We start from the raw sequence: 1,979 nt of genomic DNA on the forward strand, positions 1-1,979 counted from the left end.
TGCAAATTATGTATCATGTAATTCTTATTTACATTCCTTTTCTTACAGTATTTCCTACATAAATTTTTTAAAAATAAGGTCTTGTACTTTAACATAAAAATGACAATAGACTTAAACATACTGTGTTTGTAATTGCTGATATTTTCACCACTCTTGGAAGCCAAGACCTCACTAAACTTTCTTAGGAGATTTAATAAGGTAATGGGATAAAATTGTAAAATTTAGTTTCCCTCTGAATAGATTAACTTATAGTATTCATGTGATTATTTTTTCATGTTGCTAACGAATGTCTCTTTTTTCCAAGCAGAACTATAATATGGATTTAGAGCTCAAGGACTATTATAACAAGACACTTACCACAGAAAATAATACTGCTGCCACTCACAATTCTGATTTCCCTGTCTGGGATGACTATAAAAGCAGCGTTGACGACTTACAGTATTTTCTTATTGGGCTCTATACATTTGTAAGTCTTCTCGGTTTTATGGGGAATCTACTTATTTTAATGGCTCTCATGAAAAAGCGTAACCAGAAGACTACAGTAAACTTCCTCATAGGAAATTTGGCCTTTTCTGATATCTTGGTTGTGCTATTCTGCTCGCCTTTCACACTGTCTTCTGTCTTGCTAGATCGGTGGATGTTTGGCAAGATCATGTGCCACATTATGCCTTTCCTTCAGTGTGTGTCAGTTCTGGCTTCCACGTTAATTTTAATATCAATTGCCATTGTCAGGTATCATATGATAAAACGTCCTATATCTAATAATTTAACAGCAAACCACGGCTACTTCCTGATAGCTACTGTCTGGACACTAGGTTTTGTGATTTGTTCTCCCCTTGCAGTGTTTCACAGTCTTGTGGAACTTCAGGAAACATTTGGTTCGGCATTGCTGAGCAGCAGGTATTTATGTGTTGAGTCGTGGCCGTCTGATTCATATAGAATTGCTTTTACTATCTCTTTATTGCTAGTCCAGTATATTCTCCCCTTGGTTTGTCTAACTGTAAGTCATACCAGTGTCTGCAGGAGTATAAGCTGTGGATTGCCCAACGAAGAAAACAGACTAGAAGAAAATGAGATGATCAACTTAACTCTTCATCCATCCAAAAAGACTGAGTCTCCAGTGAAACTCTCCAGCAGCCGTAAATGGAGTTACTCGTTCCTCAGAAAACAAAGAAGAAGATACAGTAAGAAGACGGCATGTGTGTTACCTGCTCCAACAAGATCTTCTCAGGAGAACTATTTGAGAACGCTTCCAGGAGACTTTGGCCCTGTGAGAAGTCAGCTCTCTTCCTCCAGTAAGTTCATACCAGGGGTCCCTACCTGGTTTGAGATGAAACCTGAAGAAAACTCAGATGTTCCTGAAACGAAAGTAAAACGTTCTGTCACAAGAATAAAAAAGAGATCTCGAAGTGTTTTCTACAGATTGACCATATTGATATTAGTGTTCGCCGTCAGCTGGATGCCGCTACACCTTTTCCATGTGGTAACTGATTTTAATGACAACCTTATTTCAAACAGGCATTTCAAGTTGGTGTATTGCATTTGTCATTTGTTAGGCATGATGTCCTGTTGTCTTAATCCAATTCTATATGGATTTCTTAATAATGAGATTAAAACTGACTTAATGGCTCTTATACACTGTCTTCATATGTCATAATTCTCACTGTTTACCGAGGAAAGAACAAACGTTGGGATAATCTAAAATATATTCCTGATAACTATGTATGTATAATAAACAAATTTTGTTAACATATGGAATTTAATTTATGTGAAAGAGTTCTGGATTTGAATGTCAGTTTATAATATATGGAAGATAATTTTAATGTGTTATAATATGATTAACTTATTTAGTTGTCCAAAGTCGGTGTCAATTCGGTCTGTAATTTTATTTTAAAAAGTGATTGCATTGCCTTCCATTTCATGTTGTCTTGTAAATAAATCAGTTGTATTTTTTGTTTAAAATAAAAGTCATATCTAAC

The 1,979-nt window shown here is 35.5% G+C and overlaps 1 protein-coding gene across 1 annotated transcript; it reads left to right on the forward strand.

The window, feature by feature from the left end:
• Positions 1–286: 286 nt before the first annotated feature.
• Positions 287–1,657, forward strand: NPY5R (neuropeptide Y receptor Y5). Its single transcript, XM_063107298.1, has one exon. It carries the CDS (start codon positions 287–289, stop codon positions 1,655–1,657), a length of 1,371 nt encoding a protein of 456 aa, XP_062963368.1.
• Positions 1,658–1,979: the final 322 nt, after the last annotated feature.

The sequence above is a fragment of the Cynocephalus volans genome, chromosome 9, assembly GCF_027409185.1.
Source record: "Cynocephalus volans isolate mCynVol1 chromosome 9, mCynVol1.pri, whole genome shotgun sequence".
NCBI classification, from domain to species: domain Eukaryota; kingdom Metazoa; phylum Chordata; class Mammalia; order Dermoptera; family Cynocephalidae; genus Cynocephalus; species Cynocephalus volans.

Coding starts and splice junctions, on each gene's coding strand:
- NPY5R (XM_063107298.1), top strand. CDS start 287: ATGTCTCTTTTTTCCAAGCAGAACTATAATATGGATTTAGAGCTCAAG.